A 24,173-nucleotide genomic window follows, 5' to 3' on the forward strand; every position below is an offset into this window, starting at 1 on the left:
ATTTCTCATTCCTCAGATGCTAGAATTAAACAGAATTACTTAAAATGTAGCGGGTATGATTAAGAAGTTAATAGAATGATACAACAATTTGGCCGTGTGGTTGATAATGAGAAGGAAAGGTGTAGACTGCAGGAAGAAAGCAATGGACTGGTCAGGTGGGCAGAAAACTGGCAAATGGAATTTAATCCAGAGAAGTTTGAGGAAATGCATTTGTGGAGGTCAAATAAGGCCAGGGAATACACAATAAATGGCAGAATACTGAGAAGTGTAGAGGAAGTGAGGGACCTTGGAGTGAATGACCCACAGGTCCCTGAAGGTGGCTGGACAGGTAGACAAGGTGGTCACGGAGGCATATGGAATACTTGCCTTTATTAGCCGCGGCCTAGAGTATAAACGGTTATGCTGGAACTATATAAAGCACGAGGTAGACTGCAGTTACAGTACTGAGCAACCGTTCGGATCACGGCATTACAGGAAGGATGTGATCACACTAGAGAGGGTACAGAGGAGATTTCCGAGGATGTTGTCAAGACTGGAAAATTTTAGCTGAGGGAAGATTGGATAGGTTGGGGCTGTTTTCATTGGAACAGAGGAGGCTTAGGGGAGATTTAATTGAGGTATATAAAATTATGAGGAGCCTCGATAGAATGTATCAGAAGCAGATATTCCCCTTAGCAGAGAGGTCAAACAGGGGATAGAGATTTAAGCAACTGGCAGAAGGTTTAAGAGTGGATTTGAGGGGGAAGTTGTTTTCACCGAGAGGATGGTGGGGGATCTGTAACCCACTGCCTGAAAGGGCGGTAGAGGCAGAAACCCACATCACATTTAAAAAGTACTTGGATACACACTCAAAGTGCTGTCACCTACTAGGCTAGAGACCAAGAGCTGGAAAGTGGGTTAGGCTGTATCGCTATTTATCGCCCAGAACAGACACGATGGGCTGAATGGCCTCCTTCTGTGCCGTAAACGGTCCATGTTTGCATGTTTCTATTCGAATGTACAGCACAAAAAGAGGCCATTCAGCCCAGCTGGCTCATGCTGGTCCGACACGAGCCTCCCCTCCCCTCATCTTACCCCATCACCATCTCCTTCTATCCCTTCCTCCCTCATGTGTTTCTCCAGCTTCCCCTTAAATCCATCGACACTATTCACCTCAACCACTCCCTGTGGTAGCGAGTTCCACATTCTCACCACTCCCTGGGGAAAGAGGTTTCTCCTGAATTCCCCATTGGATTTATTAGTGACTGTCTTATACTGATGGACCCATAACTTTGCTCTTCCCTATGAGTGACTGCACACTGTGTGTCTACTGGAAATGCTGCTTAATCTGGGAGAATTTCCACCACACTCTGTTTTTATTTCAGGTTTGATGGTGACTGCGAGCTGCACGATGTTGTCTCGCACACGGAGGCCATTCGGCTCATCGTGTCTGTGCCGGCTCTTTGAAAGAGCTATCCAATTAGTCCCAACGCTCCCTGCTCTTTCCCCATCGTCCCAAAAGCGTTTTCCTTCACAATCTGCTTTCAGGCAGCGCGTTCCAGCTCACAACAACTCACTGCGTAAAAATAATTCTCCAAAATCCCTCGAGCCTCTTCTGCCATTCATGAGCTCACATACACCCGCCTTAGTACCATGTCTCTTAATATTAGCAGTGAAGAGAGATCTCTCAATCTAAGATTTAAAATTAATAATTGATCTGACATCAATTACCGTTTGTAGAGTTTAATTCCAAACTTCTCCAACCCTTTGTTTGTCGAAGTGTTTAGTAATCTCACTTCTGGCTCTAATGTTTAGACACTGCGTCTAGTCCTAGACTCCCCGACCAGCGGGAAATAGTTTCTCGCTATCTACCCTGTCTGTTCCCCTTAATATCTTGAAAACTTTGATCTAATCACGCCCGAATCTAAATTCTAGGGAATACACCCCTAGTTTGTGTAATCTCACGCCCCCTCTGCTGGGTCCTTTTGCCAATGATCTTAAATGTGTGCCCACTGGTTACTGACCGTCCTGCGAGGGGAAGCGGTTTCTCTCTGTTTTCTCGATCAAACTCCTTTGACTAATATTCTCGCTGAAAGTGGTTTCGCTTTCCTCTCCTCGACATTCTTGCTGGCTTCGCAGCGCAATGAGAGACGGCAGCTGAGTCTGTTTTAAGTCACAGTTTCTGCGTTCTCCTCCCTATGGAAGGTGCCCAACCTCAATGGGTAGCCTCCATGGATTCAGTTACCCTCTAATGCCCTCACACCTTGACCCGGGGGAGTGGGGCGACGGGGACGGTGGTGTAGTGGTAATGTCACTGAGCTAGTAGGCCAGAAGAATGTATTCAAATCCCACTACAGCAGCTACTGGGAATTAAATTCATTTAACAAGCAAAAATCTCGAATTGAAAGCTACTCTCAATAACAGCGGCGTTATCGGTTATCGAAAAAATCCATTAGGTTCATGAATGCCCTTCAGAGAAAGAAATCGACTGTGATTACTCAGCCTACTCCAGACCTGCAACAATGTGGTTGATTCTCATATGCCCTTTGAAATGGCCTAGCAAGTTACTCAATTGTCAAGGGCAATTAAAGATGGGCAACAAATGCTGGCCTTACCATTGATGCCCACATCCCATGAAAAAGAATTAGAAAAAACCATGTGGGCCTGGGCAGTAGATGTTGGCAGGCCTGGTTGACATGGGTCAACCCTCGCTCACTGTCAACGTGGTCAGTGTTACTGGGTAGTGCTTAAAACTTAGCCAGACTGTTCCATCAAAATTGGAGAGGTTTGGCCCCAGCTATAATATTGTGCCCGATTCTGGGCACGTCACTTCAGGAAGGATGTGATAGATTTGGAGAGAGTGCAGAGGAGATTTACGAGAGTGATACCGGGGATGAGGGATTTCAGAAGCTGGGGTTGCTCTCCTTCGAGCAGAGAAGGTGAATGGGAGATTTGATTGTGGTGCTCAAAATTACGAGGGGTGTTCATCACGGAATTGTTACAGCACAGAAGGAGGCCATTCGGCCCATCGTGTCCACACCAGCTCTCTGAAAGAGCAACTCCCTCAGTTCCATTCCCCTGCTTCTCCCCCTAACCCTGTACATTCTTCCTTTTAATACAACTGTCTAATTCCCTTTTGAATGCTTCAGTTGAACCTGCCTCCACCACGTTCTCAGGCAGCGCATTCCAGACCTTAAACACTCTCTGAGTGAAAAAGCTTTTCCTCATCTCACTTTTGCTTCTCTTACCAAATACTTTAAATCTGTGTCCTCTCGTTTTCGATCCTTTCACGAGTGAGAACAGTTTCTCTCTATCTGCTCTGTCCAGACCCCTCATGATTCTGAATACCTCTATCAAATCACCTCTCGGCCTTCTCTTCTCCAAGGAAAACAGTCCTAACTTCTCCAATCTATCTTCAGAACTGAAATTCCTCATCCCCGAAACCATTCTCTTGAATCTTTTCTGTACTATCTCCAATGCCCTCACATCTTTCCTAAAGTGCGGCACCTAGAATTGAACGCAATATTCCAGCTGAGGACGAATTAGTGTCTTATACAAGTTCAACATAACTTCTTTGTTCTTGTACTCTATGCCCTTATTAGTAAAGCCCAGGATACTGTATGCTTTATTAACCACTCTCTCAACCTATTCTGCCACCTTCAATGATTTATGAACATATACACCCAGGTCACTCTGCTCCTGCACCCTCTTTAGAATTGTTCCCTTGATATTATATTGTCTCTCCATGTTCTTCCTAATAAAATGAATCACTTCACCTTTCTTTGTATTGAACTTTATCTGCCACCTGTCTGCCCATTCCACCAACTTGTCTATGTCCTTTTGCAGTTCTACACTATCCTCCTCACAATTCACAATGCTTCCAAGTTTTGTATCATCTGCAAACTTTGAAATTGTGCCCCGTACACCAAGGTCTAGGTCATTAATATAGATAAAGAAAAGCAAGGGTCCCAAAACAGCTCCCTGGGGAACTCCACTACAAACCTTCATCCAGCCTGAAAAACACCCATTAACCACTACTCTTTGTTTCCTGTCACTCAGCCAGTTTCGTATCCATGTTGCTACCATCCCTTTTATTCCATGAGCTATAACCTTGAACACAAGTCTGGTGGGTGGCACTGTATCAAATGCCTTTTGAAAGTCCATGTACACCACCTCAACAGCAATGACAACATCGTAGAGTAAATAGGGAGAAACTGTTTCCAGTGGCATGAGGGTCGGTAACCAGAGGGGCACAGATTTAAGATAATTGGCAAAAGAAGCAGAGTTGGCATGAGGAAACCTTTTCTTTTATGTAGAGAGTTGCTCTGATCTGGAATGTGCTGCCTGAAAGGGTGGTGGAAGCAGATTCAGTGGGAATGTTTATTTATTTTGTTTAGAGATACAGCACTGGAACAGGCCCTTCGGCCCACTGAGTCTGTGCCAACCATCAACCATCCATTTATTACTAATCCTACATTAATCCCATATTCCTACCACATCCCCACAATTCCCCTACCTATACTAGGAGCAATTTATAATGGCCAATTTACCTATCAACCTGCAGGTCTGTGGCTGTGGGAGGAAAGCAGAGCACCTGGCGAAAACCCACGCGGTCATAGGGAGAACTTGCAAAGTCCGCACAGGCAGTACCCAGAATTGAACCCAGGCTGCTGGAGCTGTGAGGCTGCGGTGCTAACCGCTGTGCCACTGTGCTGCCCAAAAGGGGAATTGGAGAAATTCACAGGTCTATGAGGAAAGAGCAGCGATGTGGAACTAACTAGACAGCTCTTTGAATTGAGACATTAAACCGACACCCCCTCTGTCCTCTCGGGAGGATGTAAAAGTACCCATCCTATTTCGAAGAAGTGTAAGGGAGTTCTCCCTGGTGTCCTGGCCAGAAGTGATCCCTCAATCAACAGCACAGAAAAGACAGACTATCTGGGCACTAGCACGTTGCTCTGTGTGGGCGCTCGCTGCGCAAAAAATTGGCTGCTTCACAAAGTAGGTCATCGGCTGTAAAAAAGACTTTTAATCTGAGGGTCCCGGGTTCAAGTCCCTGTTTAGGCGTTCAGTTTGAACGAAAATTCTCAACTGTCTTTCACACAATAGCACGGGAAAAACAAGCAATGGGCCCTGATGTCTTTATGGTAGGTATTAAACTTATGAAAGTCCTATTTGTTAAAATAGCTGCCATTTCTCAATGGATGTTTTGTTCATAAGAGAATTTTTTTCTCTCAGACGGTTGTGCGACTTTGGAACTCTCTGCCTCAGAAGGTGGTGGAGGCGGGGGCATTGAATATTTTTATGGCGCAGGTAGATTGATTCCCTTGCCTGACAAGAATCTAAGGTTATGGGGGAGTAGGTAGGAGTGTGGAATTCGAAACAGAAACAGATCAGCCATACTCTTATTGAATGGCGGGGCAGGCTCGAGAGGCTGAATGGCCTTCTTCTGCTCCTAATTCGTATGTTCGTACTTACGGTGGTCATGAAAGACATTATGTAAATGCAAGTCTTTTTTTCCCAAAAGATCTGACGCAGGCATAAGGGGCTGAATGGACTCTTTCTGTGCTGCATGATTACATACCAACTGGTAGAATATCTGAGATTAGGCTAACTCAGCACTAGGCCGGGATGGGAGCCTGGGTGTTTCCTGCTCTGTGTATGTGGGGCTCAGTACCACACCAGGTGTGATCAGGGTACCTCAGCACTAGGCTGAAATTGGAGCCTTGGCCTTTCCTGCTCTGTGTATGTGGGGCTCAGTACCACACCGGCTGTGATCAGGCTAACTCAGCACTAGGCCGGGATTGAAGCCTGGACCTTTCCTGCTCTTGGTGTGCAGGGCTCATTACCACACCAGGTGTGATCAAGGTACCTCAGCAGTAGGCTGAAATTGGAGCCTTGGCCTTTCCTGCCCTATGCGTGTGGGGCTCAGTACCACACCGGGTGTGATCAGGGTAACTCAGCACTAGGCCGAGATCGGAGCCTGGGCCTTTCCCATATAGTTTAGCTTCGTGCCACATTTCACAGGGGGATTTACCAGCTGTTCTCTGAAGGAGCTGTCTATTGTTTTCACTCTGTCTTTGTCTCTTTGCCCTGCCTTTGTATTACTGTGAATAAGACTCAGCATCCGTTGGTTTCTTTGTGCGTATGCAGTTCAAAAGGAGCACCTGCCTGTGTGGTTCAGAGCTGAAAGACGATTTAGACAAACAATCCTAGAATTATACAGCACAGGAGGAGGGCATTCGGCCAATCGTGCCTGCGCCGGCTGTTTGAAAGATTCGAATTAATCCCACTCCCCCTGCTATTACCCTGTGGCCCTGCAAATTTTATAGCTTCAAGTATTTATCCAATTCCCCTTTTGAAAGTTCCTATTGAATCTGCTTCCACCGTCCTTTCAGGCAGCACATTCCAGATCACAACAACTCACTGTGTAAAAACATTTCTCCTCATCTCCCCCTCTGGTTCCTCTGTCGATTATCTTAAATCTGTGTCCCTCTGGTTACCGACCCTCCTGTCACTGCAAACAGTTTCTCCTTATTTACTCTATCAAAACTCTTCCTGATTTTGAATGTCTCGATTAAATCTCCCCTTAACCTTCTCTGCTCTAAGGAGAACAATCCCAGCTTCTCCAGTCTCTCCACATTAACTGAACTCCCTCATCCCTGGGACCGTTCAGGTCAATCTCCTCTGCTCCCTCTCCAAGGCCTCGACATCCTTCCGAAAGTGCGATGCCCAGAATTGGACACAATACACAAAATGTGGCGTAAATCAGTGACTTATAAAGGTTTGGCTTAGTTTAACTGGAGCAGGGGGAGACAAACAGACTCAGAACTAGCCCTGGGCTCTGTCCCTAGTTTAAAGATTGACAGAGACTGGGAAAAGCGTTCCCAAATCCTTAAACCCGTATCCTTTCCAGACTTCCGAATTGTAGGTAATCTTGTTGACAGCTATCTGGAAAATGGATGTTGCCTGAATCTACTGCTTTGTCTTGGTATGAGGGACCGAATGGCCCCTTTCTGTGCTGTAAGATTCCCTATTTTGATGAAATATAGTAGGGTTCAGTATCCAAACCCAGTAATCCCCAGGTTCCACTCCAGCACACACAATCTCCCAACTTTACACTGAATCACCTTGTGTCTACAGCACAGAAACAGGCCATTCGGCCCATCAGCTCCACACAGGTGGTGCTGCTCCACTCGGTCCTCCTCCCACCCTCTCTTCCTCTCACCCCATCACCATCTCCTTCTATTCCTCTCTCCTTCATGTGTTTACCCAGCTTCCCCTTAAATCCATCGACACGATTCACCTCCACCACTCCCTGTGGTAGCGAGTTCCACATTCTCACCACTCCCTGGGGAAAGAGGCTTCTCTTGAATTCCCCACTGGATTTATTAGTGACTAATTTATCGTTATGACCCCCAGTTGCATTCTATTCCACAAGTGGAAACACCTTCTCGACAATTACCCTATCGAACCCTTCCATTAACTTAAATACCTCCATCAGGTCAGCCCCTCAACTTCCTCATTTCCAGAGAAAGGAGCCTCAATCCTTTCAATCTTTCCTGATTGATATAAATTCTCAATTCTGGTATCATTCCAGTAAATCTTTTTTTCACCTTTCCAGTTTCTCAGATGTCCTTTCTGTAATATGGAGACCAGAATTATACACAGTAACTCCCAGTGTGATACGGAGAGCAGAACTGTGCACAGTAACTCCCAGTGTGATACGGAGAGCAGAACTGTGCACAGTAACTCCCAGTGTGATACGGAGAGCAGAACTGTGCACAGTAACTCCCAGTGTGATATTGAGACCAGAACTGTACGCAGTATCTCCCAGTGTGATATGGAGACCAGAACTGTGCACAGTAACTCCCAGTGTAATATGGAGACCAGAACTGTGCACAGTAACTCCCAGTGTGATATGGAGACCAGAACTGTGCACAGTAACTCCCAGTGTGATATGGAGACCAGAACTGTTCACAGTAACTCCCAGTGTGATATGGAGATCAGAACTGTACACAGTAGCTCCCAGTGTGATATGGAGACCAGACCTGTGCACAGTAACTCCCAGTGTGATATGGAGACCAGAACTGTGCACAGTAACTCCCAGTGTGCTATGGAGACCAGAACTGTGCACAGTAACTCCCAGTGTGATATGGAGACCAGAATTATACACAGTAACTCCCAGTGTGATATGGAGACCAGAACTGTGCACAGTAACTCCCAGTGTGCTATGGAGACCAGAACTGTGCACAGTAACTCCCAGTGTGATAGGGAGACCAGAATTATACACAGTAACTCCCAGTGTGATTTGGAGAGCAGAACTGTGTACAGTAACTCCCAGTGTGATATGAGACCGGGACAGTGTGCAGTACCTCCCAGTGTGCTCAGGAGAGCAGGACAGTGTGCAGGACTGTAAACTTCAGCAGAATAAGTCCATTCAATTATGTTACAGCTGTACAGAGCACTGGCTCGAGTTCACCTGGAGCACTGCATTCTGTCTGGGTCCCGCAAGTCAGGAAGGATATATTGGCCTTGGAGGGAGTGTAACGCAGATGCACTGGAAAGATTCCAGGACTTAGTGGGTTAAATGAGGGGAACAGGTTCCATAGAGTAGGCTTGTATTCCCATGAGTATAGAAGATTAAGCGGTGATTTGACCAAGGTTGAAAGGATTCGGTAGGGTAGATAAAGAGAAACTATTTCCTCGGGTTGGGGATTACAGAAGAACGTGGTGTAACCTTAACATTCGAGCCAGGCCATTCAGAGGTGATGTCAGGAAGCACTTTTTCACACAGCGAGGAGTGGAAATCTGGAACTCTCCCCCCGCACCCCGACTATACACTGTGGATGCTGTGGGTCTGCTGGAGCTTGCAATCCGATATTAACAGATTTTTGTTGGATCAGGGTATCGAGGGATATGAAGCAAAGGAGTTGAGGTTCAGATCAGTCACGATTTAATTGAATGGTGTAACAGGCTCGAAGGGCTGAATGGCCTCCTCCTGTTCCTGTGTAACAGGCTCGATGGGCTGAATGGTCTCCTCTTGTTCCTAATGTCCCTGTCTTCCTGATGCACTTTAGAATATAATAAGAGAAGGTTTACTAGACTAATACCTGGAATGGGTGGGCTGTCTTACAAGGAAAGATTAGACAGGCTAGGCTTGTATCTGCTGGAGTTTAGAACAGTAAGAGGTGACTTGATTGAAACATATAAGACCCTGAGGGGTCTTGACAGGGTGGATGTGGAAAGGATGTTTCCCCTCTTGGGACAATCGAGAACTAGGGGTCACTGTTTAAAAGTAAGGGGTTCTCCCATTTAAGACAGAGATGAGGAGAAACTTTTTCTCTCAGAGGCTCGTGAGTCTTTGGAATTCTCTTCCTCAAAAGGCAGTGGAAGCAGAGTCTTTGAATATTGTTAAGGCAGAGGTAGATAGATTCTTGATAAGCAAAGGGGTAGAAGGTTATCGGGGGTAGGTGGGAATGTGGAGTCGAGGTTACAATCAGACCTGCCATGATCTTATTGAATGGTGGAATAGGCTCGAGGGGCCGAGTGGCCTACTCCAGCTCCTAATTCATATGTTCATAAGACTGGTATCTCCGTGTCCAGGACAGGAATCCCTAATTGTGTCCACCTGCTTTCCCCATGTCACCGGGTAGTGTAATGGTTATATTACTGGTCCAGTTAATCCTGAGGCCCGGAATAATGATCCAGAGAACAAGAGCTCAAATCTCACCGTAAATTCAGTTCGGGAAAAAAATTAAATCGGGACCGTCGAAACACAGATGTCAGTAAAAGTGACCATGAAGCGGCCAAAAACCCAGCTGCTTCACTAATGTATATCCCAAGGACTAGAATACATGGGGGTAGAGGTCACGCTTCAACTATACAGAGCCCTGGTTAGACCACACCTGGAGTTACTGTGAGCAGTTCTGGGAATCACACCATAAGAAGGATACACTGACCTTGGAGAGAGCTCAGTGTAGATTTACCAGAATGATAGCTGAACCCCAAGGGTTCAATTACAAGGAGAGATTGCACAAACTGGGGGCGTATACACTGAAATTTTGGTTTAAGGGGTGTTTTGATCAAAGTTTTCAAGACATTTAGGGGAATTGACAGGGTGGATAGAGATAAACTATTTCCTCTGCTTGGGGAGTGTAGGACCAGGAGACAGAGTCTAAAAATTAGAGCCAGAATCTTCAGAAGTGAAATTCGCAAACAATTCTACACACAAAGGGTGGGAGAAATTGGGAAGGATTCACTTTTGCAAACGCTAATTGATGTTGGATCAATTGTTAATTTTAAATCTGGGATTGATAGATTTGTGTTATCCAAAGGTAAGAAGTGATATGGGCCAAAGGTTGGGTATATGGAGTTAGGTCACAGATCAGCCAGGATCTCACTGAATGGGGGAACAGTCCCGAGGGGCTGAATGGCCTCCTCCTGTCCCTATGTTCAGACTCCAAGGGCTGAATAACCTTCTCCCCGACCCGTGCTCCTACGTCCATGTGACTCCAGTGCCACCCCAACGTGGTTGATTCTTAAATACTCCTCGTTGACCATGCAGCCAATGGGGGGCAACGTAGGCCCCCCATATATTGCCGAGAGTCACATAAGAATGTGCAGCACAGAAACAGGCCATTCAGCCCAGCCAGCCCATGCTGGCCCTGCTCGAGCCTCCTACCACCCTCGATGCTTGGGCCTTTCCAGCGATGCCCACATCCTGACAATGAATAGAAAGGTCTTGAAGGGAGGACTGCGGGTACCGCCCGATGCCCACAGGACCTCGGGAGGGGGTGGGGGGGGGGCACTGTGTGTAAGATATGGGGAGGGACAGGGAGTAAGGGGCAGGGTAGAACAGGAGGGACGGGTCAGCGGGCACAGGAATGGTCTAGAGGCAGGATTCAGGGAAAGCAGGGTTGGGGGGAGGTGGAGGTAAATGAAGATCTGAATTCTTACCGGTGAAGATTTGGATTGAAAGCAGAAAACACACTGAGGACACCATCCTTCCAAATCCTGGTGCCAACGCGGGGTCCTGGAACTGGTGGCAACTGGGCTGGGTCAGGGCGTCCTGGTGTGAGGACAGTCCTGGAGCTGGGCTGGCTGCAGAAGGTCCTGGTGTTGGGATCAGTCCTGGAGCCGGGCAGGGTTCAGGGAGCTCCAGACACCACTCTCGCTCCTTGAACCGGCTTTGTGTTTTCAGTGTGGACTCAGTCACTCACTCAGTCACTCTCTCTCTCTCTCGCTCTCTGCTCTGCTCTCGGCGCCGCTTCCTCTGCGGTTCCAGACTTTCGCAACTACTTCAAACTCACGGCTCACTCAGCAACTTTCAACCAATCAAACTTCTGGCGGCCCTTTTGTCACCTCCGAAGCGGAGCCGTGTGTAACTGCTGCTGCAGTCTAACAAGGAGGGAGAGGGAGGTGAGGGAGAGGGAGGGGGCGAGAGAGAGAGAGAGACAGAGAGGAAGGGGAGAGGGAGGGAAAGGTGACCCAGAGAGAGGGAGGGAGCAAGAGGCAGAGGAAAGAAAAGAGAGACGATGGACAGTCAGAGCAGGGGAAAGGAGGAAGAAACAGAGATAGATGGAGAGAGGAGAGGTGAGTAAGAAAGAGATATCAAAGGAAAGGGAGGGAGGCCATGGAAGGAAATCAAAAGCAGGAGTAACAGAAAAAAAAGCTAAAGGGAGAAGAGACAGAGATAGATAGAGAGACAGGGGTGCAAATTCATTGAGAGATAGAAGGAGATAGAGAGAGAGGTAGAGAGAGATAGAGAGACAAGGATACAACGTCATTGAGAGGTAGAGGGAGATAGAGAGAGACAAAAAGGAGAAGCGATAGAGAGACAGGAATACCAAGGCAGTGAGACAAATAGACAGAGATGCAGAGAGAAGGGGATAGATAAATAGAAAAGCAGACAGAATGAGAGACTGAGGGAGATACAAATAGATGGAGGTGGGTGAAGCTGACAATTGAAAGAGTTGGGTGCTGGAGTGGTGAGGTCAGACTGTCAGGTATCTAACTGCAGTTGGGAGACGTCTGGACACAGGAACAGGAGAAGGCCATTCAGCCTCTCGAGTCTGTTACATATGAACAGGAGGAGGCCATTTAGCTCATTGAGCCTGTTACACAGCAACAGGAGGAGGCCATTCTGCCCTCTCGAGCCTGTTCTGCCATTCAGCGAGCTCATGGCTGATCTGTATCTCAACTCCAATTACCCATATTGGTTCTGTAACCCTTAATAGCATTGGCGAATGAAAATCTGTTCAATGTCAGGAGTTCCTCAGGGTCGTGTCCTAGGCCTAAGGCATCTTCAGCTGCTTCATCAATGACCTTCCTTCAATCATAAGGTCAGAAGTGGGGATGTTCGCTGATGATTGCACAATGTTCAGCAACATTCGTGACTCCTCAGATACTGAAGCAGTCCATGTAGAAATGCAGCAAGACCTGGACAATATCCAGGCTTAGGCTGATAAGTGGCAAGTAACATTCGCGTCACACAAGTGCCAGGCAATGACCATCTCCATCAAGAGAGAATCTAACCATCTCTCCTTGACATTCAATGGAATTACCATTGCTGAATCCCTCGCTATCAACATCCTGGGGGTTACCATTGACCAGAAACTGAACTGGAGTAGCCATATAAATGCATTGGCTACAAGAGCAGGTCAGAGGCTAGGAATCCTGCGGCAAATAACTCACCTCCTGACTCCCCAAAGCCTGTCCACCATCTACAAGGCACAAGTCAGGAGTGTGATGGAATACTCTCCACTTGCCTGGATGGGTGCAGCTCCAACAACACTCATGAAGCTCGACACCATCCAGGACAAAGCAGCCCACTTGATTGGCACCCCATCCACAAACATTCACTCTCTCCACCACTGATGCACAGTGGCAGCAGTGTGTACCATCTACAAGATACACTGCAGCAACACAGCAAGGCTCCTTAGACAGCACCTTCCAAACCCACGACCTCTAGAAGGCCAAGGGCAGCCGATGTATGGGAACACCACCACCTGCAAGTTCACCTCCAAGTCACACACCACCCTGACTTGGACCTATATCGCCGTTCCTTCACTGTCGCTGGGTCAAAATCCTGGAACTCCCTTCCTAACAGCACTGTGGGTCTACCTACCCCACATGGACTGCAGCGGTTCAAGAAGGCAGCTCACCACCACCTTCTCAAGGGCAATGAGGGATGGACAATAAATGCTGGCCTGGCCAGCGACGCCCACATCCCATGAATGAATAAAAAATATGAATGCATGGGGTGTTGTGGTGATACCGTTAGTCATTTTAACACTGCTTTGCATGAATAGAAATGCTGGGAGAATTTCCACGTTGCCTTTCCTTAAAATTTGGAAGCCTAGCATCATATCCTTGAAAACATGATATTTTTGTCAATTTTCAAATAAGGCAGTGTGGTCATCTCCCTGTCTCTCTGTCTCGGTCTCTGTTGCTCTCTCTCTCTGTCTATTTCTTTATCTATTGCTCTCATGCGCGATCTATCACTCTTTCTCTCTCTCTCTCTCCCTTTCTCTATTTCCCTGTTTCTCTAACTGTCTCTCTGTGTAATTCTGCCTGTGTTTCTCTGTTCTGCTCTGTCTTGTTTGCTGTCTCTCTGTATCTCTGTTTCTCTATCTGCCTATCTCTCTCTCTTTTGTTCACTGTCTCTGTGTATCTATGTCTTTGTGTGTGTGTCTCTTTCTCTTTCTGTCTGTCTTTCTCTTTCTTTTGTCTTTGAGTATTTCTGTCTGTCTCTCTGACTGTCTATGTGTATCTCTCTCTCTATCTCTCTTTCTATCTGTCTCTCTCACTGTCCATATCTCTCTCTCTGAATCTGTCTCTCTCACTGTCTATGTGTATGTTTAGTTTAGTTTAGAGATACAGCACTGAAACAGGCCCTTCGGCCCACCAAGTCTGTGCCGACCATCAACCACCCATTTATACTAATCCTACACTAATTCCATATTCCTACCACATCCCCACCTGTCCCTATATTTCCTTACCACCGACCTATACTAGGGGCAATTGCTAATGGCCAATTTACCTATCAACCTGCAAGTCTTTGGCATGTGGGAGGAAACCGGAGCACCCGGAGGAAACCCACGCAGACACAGGGAGAACTTGCAAACTCCACACAGGCAGTACCCAGAATTGAACCCGGGTCGCTGGAGCTGTGAGGCTGCGGTGCTAACCGCTGCGCCACTGTGTCTCTCTTTCTGTCTGTCTCTTTCCCTTTCTCTTTCTCTGTCTGTCTGTCTCTCTCCCTCTGTAATTCTGACCACATGGAGTCTAGTATCAACTTGTAAAAGGAAAATGACTTATCGAATATATACGTTGCTTCCCTCTGCTGAGGACAGTGAATGGGCGACAGTCATTGGTCGGTGCAGAGCATTTTGCTCTTTTTAAATCTCACACAGACTGGTGAAAACTCCGAATGGGTCACAGACACTCCACTATGACAATAGATTATCATAAGCAAATTGTATAATAATCTTTAGCTTGATGTTCATGTCAAAGATCTGTCTTATATCCACATCCTGTCCTATATAGAAACCTGTGTGCATTTATATTACAGTTCCTGGTGCACAATCCATCCATTATCGCCCTCCTCCATCCTCAGTTGTTCTTTCACTGGTCTCTCTGCTTCATTGTGTCTGTGCGTATGTGTGTGTGTGTGTAATGTGTCTTTCCGTTTCAGTGTTTGTGTCTGTATTTAACAATGTGTCCTCCTCACTGCCTGGCTGCCTTTTCTGTAACCTCCCCTTTTTTCTGTATCTTTATCTCGGCACTTGTCTGACCCTCTCTTTCTCTCTCTGTTCCCACCTTCTTGCCCTTCTCTCTGTCTCTCTCCTCAAATATTTCCTTGTATCTCCTTGTTGATATTTCTCTGCTAGTGTCAGGATGTCTTTCTCTCTCTGTCTCTCTTTTTGTCTTTCACTCACTAGTTCTCTCACTGTCTCTCTTTCTATCTCTTTCGTGCTGTCTCTTTTTTGCTCTATATATGTCTGTCTGTCTCAGTCTCTCTCTCTCATCTCTCTCTCTTTCTCTCATTCTCTTTTTCTGTTTCTTGCTCTTTCTGTCGATCTGTCTCTCTCTGTCTCTCTCTCTCTCTCTCTTGCTGTTTCTCTCTGTGTATTCTCTGTCTGTCTCTCTATCTGCACATCTCTGAATTTTCTCCCTCTTCCCTTCCTGTCTCTATATTAGTGTTTTATTGACTCATTCCTCTTTCTATCTTCCCTCCGTCACTCTCTCTGAACGTTCACTTGTAGCTCTCTCTCTGTGTTTTTTCTCTCCTCTCTTTTGATCTCTTTTGATCTGAGTGCTTTGCTAATTCTCTCCCTTTTCTTCCCTCCTTTATTCTTTGCACCCTTCTCTCTGTTGCTGAGTGCCTACCTGTCCTCCCTCTCCCTCTATCTCTCTTTCCCCTTGCCTTTCTTCATCTTCCTCCTTCCCTTCTGCAGCCCCTCCCATCGATGCTTCTGGCTAAACGTCCGGGGTGATTGACAGGAGTGATTATTAAACAAAATTTGATGCCGAGCCATATAAGGAGATATTAGGACAGGAGCAAAATCTTGGTCAAAGATCTAAGTTTTAAGCAGCCTTTTTAAGGAGGAGAGGGAGAGAGAGGCAGAGAGGTTTAGTGAGGGAGTTCCAGAGCTTAGGGCCCAGGCAGCTGAAGGCTAGGGGAGAGGGAGGGGGTGGGGGGGGGGGGGGGGTGGGGGAGGTGGTGGCGGGGGTGGTGGTGCTGGTATGCACAAGAGGGCAGAACTGGAGGAATGCAGAGATACTGGAATTTTAAAATTGAGGCCTGGCTGGGCCAGGAGCCAATGTAGGCCATGAGCAGAGATGTTCTGGTGGGCGAACAGTGTGAGTTAGGACATGGAGGCCGCAGAGTCTTGGATGAGTTCAGGTTACGCAGTGTGGAAGATGGGAGGTCAGGAAAATCGTCCTTTGGATGAAATTGTAGAAAGACAAATCACAGAATAGCAGAATGGCAGAGCACAGAAGAAGGCCATTTGGCCTATCGTGCCTGTGCTGTCCCTTTGAGAGAGCAGCCGTGTTTAGTCCTCCATCCTCACATTTTGCCCGTGACCCTATCGGTTCTTCATCCTTGAGGAACTCCCTTTCAGGATTCGTTGTGCAACCACTTTCCACCAACTTTTTCAGGTCAAGTGTTCCAGATCCCGAGAACCCCCCACCTTCTCTCCCGAGTGGAAAAGAAATTCTCCTCATCTCCCCTCTGGGTCTTTTACCAATGATTTTAAAGCCACGACCTCTGGTTATTGACCCACTCACTAGAGGGAATATTTGTTGATTCTGTGATCTTTATAATGAGAATGGATTTAAGAGAGAGAGCTGTAACTAATGCACTTTTAATGCCATGCTCTGACAGTTGCTAAGTGTCGGTTTATCTCAGTGCTGTCCCTCAGCCCAGGCCGTGATTGAAGCTGAGGTCCGGAACTGGCTGTTCTTTGCTGACCACTGAATTCTCCAGAATTCAGCCTGACGCCGTTTCAGTTCCCATAGAATCACAGAATGGTTACAGCACAGATGGAGGCCATTCGGCCTGTCGTGTCTATGCTGGCTCCTTTTTTTTTTGCCGGAGCAACTCACCTCGAGGCACTCCCTTACCCATCCCCTACAGCCCTGCAAATATTTGCTCTTTTGATAATTATCCAATTCTTTTTTCAAAGTCACAGTTGAATCTGCCTCCACCGCACTCTCAGGCCACGCATTCCAGATCCTCACCACTCGCAGCACAAAAAAGATCATTGATCAGGCCGCTGTTGCTTCTTTTACCAGTCAGCTTAAATCTGTGCCCTCTCGTTCTCGACCCTTTCACCAGTGGGAACAGTTTCTCTCGATCTACTCTGCCCAGACCCCTGAATGTCTCCATCAAATCTCCTCTCGATCTTCTCTTCTGCAGGGGGAACGGCCCCAGCTTCTCCGACCTATCCACACAACTGTGGTCTCTCAACCCCAGAACCATTCTCGCGGGACCTTTCCTGCACCCTCTCTGATGCCTCCACACCCTTCCTAAAGCGCGCTGCCCAGAATTGGACACGATTCTCTAGTTGAGGCCGAACCAGTGTTTTATAAAGGTTTATCATAACTTCCTTGTCCTCTCTGTCAACAAAGCATCCATATGAACCGCTTTCTCAACCTGCCTTGCAACCTTCAACAAGTTCTGCGCTGTGTCTACACAGTAAATGTTGTGAACCTGGATTTTGTGCGCAGAGAGAGAATCAGAAAGCACTGAGCTGTACTGAACGAGGCGTTTGATGAAGCCCCCTGTGAGAAACTGGTACACATTGAATAAACATGGGTATTAAGTCGTGTGGGAAGGGCACACAAAGCAGCGAGGGAGAAGTTACATTTCCCCACATATCCCCCGGAGCCCTGCAAATGTTGGTACTTCGAATCACATCAAACTCTCACAAGCCTTCGTGGTCCTGCCGTCTTTGCAAAAGAAAAAGTGCGGGATTTTTTTTTATGATTGCAAAAGGTGCACTCGATTCTTATCAGCATTTGACACGAAGAGTTCTTGAGAGAAAGGGTCCGGAATTAACGGGCCGGATGCGCGACAGGCGTCACACACTCCCCACATTTCAATCTCCAACTTCACCAAACCAGCAACTCTGAAGCGCAAAACAAAAGATCTGAACCGCTATTTCAAAAAAAAAAATGTTGTCTGCTACCGGATTCTATGATTTCAAACAGTTATTCAGTGCATTTCATTGGATCAAATATTGGTAGAAACGTGATTTGGCGCATGGGACGCAAATTATATTCTCGGCAATATATTAGGTTAATTTTAAGACGTGCATCATTGGATTGTCTAGAAGTAGGTTGTGCAATATATACTCCATTAGCTTCATTACGAAATATATTCTATAAGACACACTGCGCTTTTTATAAATAAATTCCATTCTGTCTGGTCTTCACAGTCTTCAACAAAAGTGCACCAAACGACACCCCACCTAAATGGTTTGTTTGTTGAATGTCCATTATCTTTTGTAGGTGCCAACCAACCAATCATTTTGTTTAAAAGGCCCTGATTCGTGAAGCAGATAAACTGTATTGGATTGAATATATATTAAATACTTTATACGAGGTGCAAGACACACTGCATATTCTTCATGATAAACTATACTATGTGATAAATTGCCTCTATAATGTATAACGTGCGTAGGAAGGATGTGAGGGTCCTGCAGAGGGTGCAGAGGAGATTTACCAGAATGGTTCCAGGGATGGAGCATTTTAGTTACAAGGTTAGTTGGAAAAACTGGGTTGGTTCTCCTTAGAACAAAGGAGATTGAGGGGAGATTGAATAGATGTACAAGAACTCATTACAGCCTTGGTTCAAACATGGAGAAAAGAGCTGAACTCAAGAGGTGAGGTGACTGCCCTTGACATCAAGGCAGCATTTGACCGAGTATGGCATCAAGGAGCCCGAGCAAAACTGGAGTCAATGGGAATCAGGGGAAAACTCTCTGCTGGTTGGAGTCATGACTAGCACAAAGGAAGATGGTTGTGGTTGTTGGAGGTCAATCATCTTAGCCCAGGACATCACTGTAGGATGTTCCTCAGGGTAGTGTCCTAGGCTCAACCATCTTCAGCTGCTTCATCAATGACCTTCCTTCAATCATAAGGTCAGAAGTGGGGATGTTCGCTGATGATTGCACAATGTTCAGCACCATTCGTGACTCCTCAGATACTGAAGCAGTCTGTGTAGAAATGCGGCAAGACCTGGACAATATCCAGGCTTGGGCTGATAAGTGGCAAGTAACATTCGCGCCACACAAGTGCCAGACAATGACCATCTCCAACAAGAAAGAATCTAACCATCTCCCCTTGACATTCAATGGCATTACGATCACTGAATTCCTCACTATAAACATCCTGGCAGTTATAATTGACCAGAAACTGAACTGGAGTAGCTATATAAATACTGTGGCTACAAGAGCAGGTCAGAGGCTAGGAATCCTGCAGCAAGTAACTCACCTCCTGACTCCCCAAAGCCTGTCCACCATCTACAAGGCACAAGTCAGGAGTGTGATGGAATACTCTCCACTTGCCTGGATGGGTGCAGCTCCAACAACACTCAAGAAGCTCGACACCATCTAGGACAAAGCAGCCCACTTGATTGGCACCCCATCTACAAACATTCACTCCGTCCACCACCGACGCACAGTGGCAGCAGTGTGTACCATCTACAAGATACACTGCAGCAATGCACCAAGACTCCTTAGACAGCACCTTCCAAACCCACGACCTCTACTAACTAATCAAAAACACAATTTCTAAATTTGCAGATGACACTAAATTGGGAGGAAAACACAGAGGAGGACAGTAACTAGATACAAGGAGATGTAAATACATTAGTAGAATGAGCATCCAATTGGCAAATGAATCTCAACACAGATAAGTGCAAAATATTACACTTCACCAAGAGAAATAAGGAGGTCAATTATTACTTGGAAAATAGGAATCTAGGGTGATCGCGCAGTATAAATGTTCAAATCGGTGAAAGTGATAACAAACACTGGAATTTATTTCTAGAATTAAAAAGTAGTGAAGCGATGTAAAAAACCTGTACAGAACCTTGGTTCGACCATGTTACTGTATTGTATGCAGTTCTGGTCAGCATTTTATAAAAAAGAGATATCGAGACATTGGGGAGGGTGTGAAAAAGATTTGCTAGAATGATATCAGAAACTGCCAGGTTATACCTATCAGCAAAGGATGAATGGACTGAATCCCTTCTATTGAAAAAGAAGGCTGAGGGATGACCTAACAGAGGTTTTTAAAATTCTGAAAGGTTTTGATAGCGTATACACAAAGATAGAGAGCATGTTTCCAGAGTCTGAAGAGAAAACTAGAGGACCATCAATATACGATAGTCACTAATAAATCCAATCGGGAATTCAGGAGAAACTTCTTTTCCCGGAGAGTGGTGAGAATGTGGAACTCGCTACCACAGGGTAGTGTCGATGGATTTAAGGGGAAGTTTGATAAACACACGGGGGAGAAAGGAATGGAAGGAGATGCTGATAGGGTGAGATGAAGAGGGGGTGGGAGGAGGTCCGAGTGGGGCATAAAGACCAGCATGGAGCTGATGGGCCGAATGGTCTGTTACTGTGCTGTATATTCCTTGTAATTCAATTTAATACATATCACTGCGTATACAACTCAGTGCACTGTCTATACTCTATACAATGTTGTGCCAATATGCATCATGCCGTTTATACATCTCATAATTTTTTATATTCCCCTGTGAGATGTGGGCATCGCTGGCTCGGCCAGCATTTATTGCCCATCCCCAATTTCCCCCGAACTGAGTGGCTATTTCAGAGGGCATTTAAGAGTCAACCACATTGCAGTGGGTCTGGAGTCAAATGTAGGCCAGACCAGGTAAGGGCGGCAGATTTCCTTCCCCAAGGGACATTAGTCAACCAGTTTTTTTTTCACAACTATCGACAATGGTTTCATGGTCACCATTAGCTTTATGAAAAATTATGTGTATTTTTACGTTTTACATTGGGTATAAATCTGAATGGATTAAATTCGATGAAAAGAAAGGTAAGACGGCTGTTTGTGAAGAGACCTGTACCCTTTTGCCCAGGACACAGTATGTTTGCCTGCTCGACACTTGGCACTGGGACTACATTGGCTGATTGTTTTATGATTTTGCTCTCTGCGGGATGTAATGCCAACCCTCTTCGCCATCGAGATCACTGCCGGAAAAAAAAAAACGACCTGCAATACTTTCTTTTTGTCTCTTGTTCAAATCTCCCCGTACAAACCCCCTTACTTTTTAATTGAAAAAAAAAACACACAAAAATCTTGTACCGGCAACGCATTTTTCTTTCCAAAACAGTGTAACTTTCGCTAGTGGAACGACTACTTCTGTCTATCTAGTTAACCATGATTCCGTGACTCATGCGAGGGCATCCGATTACAATAGAGAGCAAAATATTTCCATTTAACTTATCATTCGCCCTAATGCACAGAATCATTTAGCTTGAAGCTACACTCGCTGTAACAGGTGCACTGTAAATGCTGCAGCGTTTTTGACTGTAGATACAGCTATATATGTAAAGAAACTGCACTCAGGTTAACCTGTTTGAAATTTCTTGGCTTTAAGTTTAACTTCCATGTTGTCAGCTGGCTTAACAAAATCGATGAGATTTCCATGTGTTCATCTGAAAGGATTCAGAACGAACTCAGGTGAGTGGATCCTGCTTTCTAGTCTGGGCTGTTAATCTGAACGGAATCTCAATCTTCCGCTCCCCCCACCCTCTCCCCAACCCACCCTTCCTGAAGGACTTGAGAAGTTGGTGTTTCCCCCCTTAGAGAAGAAAAGGTTAAGGGGACATGTATCAGAATGCTCCCAGGGATGAGGGAGTTCAGTTAATGTGGAGAGACTGGAGAAGCTGGGATTGTTCTCCTTAGAGCAGAGATGGTTAAGGGGAGATTTAATCGAGGCGTTCAAAACCATGAAGGGTTTTGATGGAGTAAATAAGGAGAAACTGTTTCCAGTGACAGGAGGGTCGGTAACCAGAGGGACACAGGTTTAAGATAATCGGCAGAGGGACCAGAGGGGGAGATGAGGAGAAATGTTTTTACACAGTGAGTTGTTGTGACCTGGAATGTGCTGCCCTGAAAGGACGGTGGAAGCAGATTCAATAGGAACTTTCAAAAGGGGAATTGGAGAAATGGGATAATACTTGAAAGGGGAAAAACATTCTGGGGCGATGGGGAAAGAGCTGGGGGCAGAGTGAGGAGGTGGGGGAAATGGGATTGATTGGATAGCTCTTTCAAAGAACTGGTACCAGCAAAATAGGCCGAATGGCCTCCTGTGTTTTCTCATTCGATGATTCTATGAAGTCACGTGCATGAGACACAAGCCTCCTGGGTGTTCAGTTGCTTTGGATTGTAGAAATCCTAAAGCTTACACCGTCTATTGCAATGGCACAATTGGCTCTTGCCCTGAACTCCACCGTTCCTTGCACATTATCCCAAGCTCTGGCCCCTTTTCATGTTGCTGTCTTGTTGCTCCACCCTCCAGCCCCTGCTAAATGTGTCCCCCACCACCCTCCTCAAATGTTCAATCTTAAGGATCTGCGGTAATGCCATTTGGTTTGCTAGCTGCTGAAATGTTCCCAAACAGAAGCTCCATTTGCATGATCTGCTGTTTCACATTTGTGAATGGGCCACTCTTTGGCAGGGTCTGAAATTGGCTTGAAGCTTTGTCTTTATACTATACAATGCATCTGGTTGTGTGTTTATATAAATGTATATATGTGTATATATGTATGTGTGTTTGTGTGTATATGCAAATGTCACTATGAGTGTTAGTGTGAATGTATATATATATATATATATATATACGTACATATACCTATGCACATATGTGTATGTTTGTCTGCATATCTGAGTGTGCATGTTTGTGTATGTATTTCATTATGTGTGAATATGTTTGTGAGTGTCAATGTGTGTATTTTTTTCAGTGTGTATGTTTGTGTATATATCAGTGTGTGTTCACATATCTTTGTGTGTGTGTGCTTAGATATGTGTGTGTGTGTGTATGTATGTAGATATCAGTGTGTGTGTATATTTCTGTATGTGTGTGTATTTCAATCTGTGTGTTTGTGAGGATGTGTATACTTCAGTATTTGCATATGTCAGTGTATGTGGATATATTTCAGTGTGTATATGCCAGTGTGTGATTGTGTGTGTATATTTCAGTGTGTGTATATTTCAATGTATGTGGTTATATTTGTGTGTATGTCTTGCAGTGTGTGATTGTGTGTGTATATTTCAGTGTATGTGGTTATATTTCTGTGGATGTTCCAGTGTTTGTGTGTGTATATTTCAGTGTATGTGGTTATATTTGTGTGCATGCTCCAGTGTGTGATTGTGTGTGTACATTTCAGTGTGTGTATATTTCAATGTATGTGGTTATATTTGTGTGTATGTTCCAGTGTTTGATTGTGTGTGTATATTTCAGTGTATGCGGTTATATTTGTGTGCATGCTCCAGTGTGTGATTGTGTGTGTATATTTCAGTGTGTGTCTATTTCAGTGTATGTGGTTATATTTGTGTGTATGTTCCAGTGTTTGATTGTGTGTGTATATTTCAGTGTATGTGGTTATATTTGTGTGTATGTTCCAGTGTTTGATTGTGTGTGTATATTTCATTGTATGTGGTTATATTTGTGTGCATGCTCCAGTGTGTGTTTGTGTGTGTATATTTCAGTGTGTGTTTATATTCATTGGATGTGTACATATTTCAGCATGGATACTTCAGTGTGTTTGTGTGTAGTTCAGTGTCTCGGTGTGTTTGTGTACTTATATCAATTTGTGTTTGTGAGTGTGATTGCGTGTATATTTCCGTGTGTGATCATGTACATGTGCGCATGTGTGCATATATTTCAATGTGTATGCTTGTGAGTGTGTGTATGCGAGCATATGTGTGCTTGTGTGTGTATATTTCAGTGGGTGTATGTTAAGTGTGTGTATTTTAGAAGCTGTGTACATTTTAGTGGGTGTGTTTGTGAGCGTGTGTACATGTCTGCATTTGAGTGTATGCATGTGTACATGTACGAGTGTGTTTGTGTATTTGTGCATGAGAACAAATAAATTAGGAGCAGAAGTAGGCTATTCGGCCCCTTGAGCCTGATCCTCCATTCAATAAGATCATGGCTGATCTGATTGTGTCTCGAATTCCACACTCCCATCTACCCCCGATAACCTTTGATTTCCATCGAAAATGTGATCTAATTGAGGTGTTTAAGATGGTTGGGATGGTAAAGAAGTTGATAGTATCAAAACTATTTGCTATGGTGGTGGGGGGATGGGGGGGGGGGGGTGGTGGGGAGGGGGGCGGTGTTGGTGGTAGGGAGTCCAGAATATGGGGGAAGAACCAGAAAATTAGAGCCAGGCGGTTCGGGGCTGATATCAGGAAGCACTTCTTCCCACAGAGGGGAGTGGAAATCTGGAACTCTCCCCCCACCCCCCCCCCCCCCCCCCCGCCCAGAAAAGCTGTTGAAGATTGATAGATGTTTGCTGGGTAAGATTGAATGGCGGAATAAGACTTCAATGACAGATGCAGAATGAAGGGAAGCTGGGCTTGGCAACTGCGAGCAAATGTGGGAAGGGGGTCGGGGTGGGAGGCGCTGGGCAGCGGAA

At 45.7% G+C, this 24,173-nt stretch overlaps 1 protein-coding gene across 1 annotated transcript in view; it reads right to left on the reverse strand.

Annotated features, from left to right (window-relative positions):
• The window catches only part of LOC137385091 (CD5 antigen-like), a 67,768-nt gene extending 56,581 nt beyond the window's left edge, over window positions 1-11,187 (reverse strand). The window contains exon 1 of the mRNA XM_068059846.1: window positions 10,939-11,187. Within this exon, the coding sequence (XP_067915947.1) occupies window positions 10,939-10,984 (46 nt within the window). The 5' untranslated portion in view covers window positions 10,985-11,187. The remainder of the gene's footprint in view (window positions 1-10,938) is intronic.
• Window positions 11,188-24,173: the final 12,986 nt, after the last annotated feature.

The sequence above is a fragment of the Heterodontus francisci genome, chromosome 28 (assembly GCF_036365525.1).
Source record: "Heterodontus francisci isolate sHetFra1 chromosome 28, sHetFra1.hap1, whole genome shotgun sequence".
Lineage (NCBI taxonomy): Eukaryota > Metazoa > Chordata > Chondrichthyes > Heterodontiformes > Heterodontidae > Heterodontus > Heterodontus francisci.